Source organism: Chrysochloris asiatica, unplaced genomic scaffold (genome assembly GCF_000296735.1).
Source record: "Chrysochloris asiatica unplaced genomic scaffold, ChrAsi1.0 scaffold00452, whole genome shotgun sequence".
NCBI lineage: Eukaryota > Metazoa > Chordata > Mammalia > Afrosoricida > Chrysochloridae > Chrysochloris > Chrysochloris asiatica.
Window position 1 is genome coordinate 1,244,120 of NW_006408970.1, and position 1,482 is coordinate 1,245,601.

Sequence of the window (1,482 nt, forward strand, 5' to 3'; positions counted from 1 at the left end):
AAAAAAAAAAAAAAAAAAATTGACCTGAGAACCTCAGCACTTGGTTGAAATAAGAGGTCTCTTAAGGAATCTCCCAACCACCCCAGCATACTTAGAATGTACTTTGAGATGTGGACGGGCAGAAGGCAGATAAAATCCCGATATTGGCTGAACCCTGAAGATAGATCTCTAACAGTATCCATGTCAAGCAGGAGGTTGAGGGGAAGGCCGCCTGCCTTGGTCACAGATGGTTTTCTGGAAAACGGCTTATTCAGCTCGGCAATACACTGAAGCGAACTCATCCATTGTTCCTCTAGAGTGAAATCAGAGAAGGGTGCATTGCTGGATTGTGTCTGTGGTAACTCCAGGCCAAGAGCAAGTCTTCACCAAAAGCTTTGCCCAGACATTGGCAGAACCTACCCCTAGGCCACTGGATTTTTGTCATTTCTTCTGCCACATGAAAACAGAGCCTCTGAACCAAGCCTACAAGTACTTCTTAGCCTTCTCTGCTCAAGAAGATGCCTATAGTATCAAAATCTGCAATGCTCAGAGGAAATGCCTTCATGTCTAGAATTTCCTTTAAAATTAACAAGAAAAGTTTTAGAACGATATTAAAAGGGGGGGGGGGTGAGAAACAATTAAGACTGATAAAATGTTGATAATTACCAAAGCTGAGTACATGGGTACATGGGTGCTTATTCTACTTACCAACTGCTCTACTTTGGAAACTAGAATTATTCCATGTAAGATGGGGTGTTTGGGTTTTTTTTGTTTTTTTGTATGTTTCCTATAATAATTTCATGTATATGTCTTGCTTCCAAATGCAATGTAGGAGGACTTTGAGATCAGTGTCCAAATCCTCCATTGTTTTTGTTTCCTCGTTCTAATGCTCCAAAAGTAGCCACTGGTGGGTTGAATTCTAGAGGAGCCCACCATGCAAGAACTTGGGAACCAGATGGTGGCTTGTGGCTTGTAAGAGGGGATTTCCTTTCTGATGTGTTTAGATTGCAAGGTCAAGGTCCAAATTCCCCACTGCTTTTATCCCCATTGCTGTCTTAAAGGCAACATGGTGGAGAGGTGAAGGAACGGCTGAACACTTTTAATCTTCCCTTTTCCCCTTATTAACTGTGAGAACTAAATGAGGAGATAACTATCAAAGAACACAGCACATTGTGGGCGCTAAATGTTTGTTCCCCAAATCTGCCATCCAGATGCCATTGTCCTGCCGCCCCCTCCAACTCCATGAGCACTTCCCAATCTCATATATATTAGTTTTTTCACTAAAAGCTAACTTACCAGGAATAAATGCTTCTTCTCCCACGTTTTCAGATGAGCTTTCGTTTCCTGGACTTTTGGACTGAGGAAAGGATAGTTGCCTGGTTCTGGTTGCCCAATGAATATGTGAGATCTCAGATTGGAGGTTGCAGTCTTTCTCTAGGAAGAAAAACACATCTGTGGAGTCTTTCTCAAGCCCTGGAACACAGAGCCCAAGGCAAATTTGAT

General features: G+C 42.4%; 1 protein-coding gene across 1 annotated transcript in view; it reads right to left on the reverse strand.

Annotated features, from left to right (window-relative positions):
• Nucleotides 1–1,482, reverse strand: part of LOC102818493 (F-box/WD repeat-containing protein 10-like) — an 81,466-nt gene that overhangs the window by 73,621 nt on the left and 6,363 nt on the right. The window contains exons 2-3 of the mRNA XM_006877275.1: nt 1,276–1,452; nt 79–292 (exon numbers count right to left, since the gene is read on the reverse strand). Of these exons, the coding sequence (XP_006877337.1) occupies nt 79–292; nt 1,276–1,452 (391 nt within the window). The remainder of the gene's footprint in view (nt 1–78; nt 293–1,275; nt 1,453–1,482) is intronic.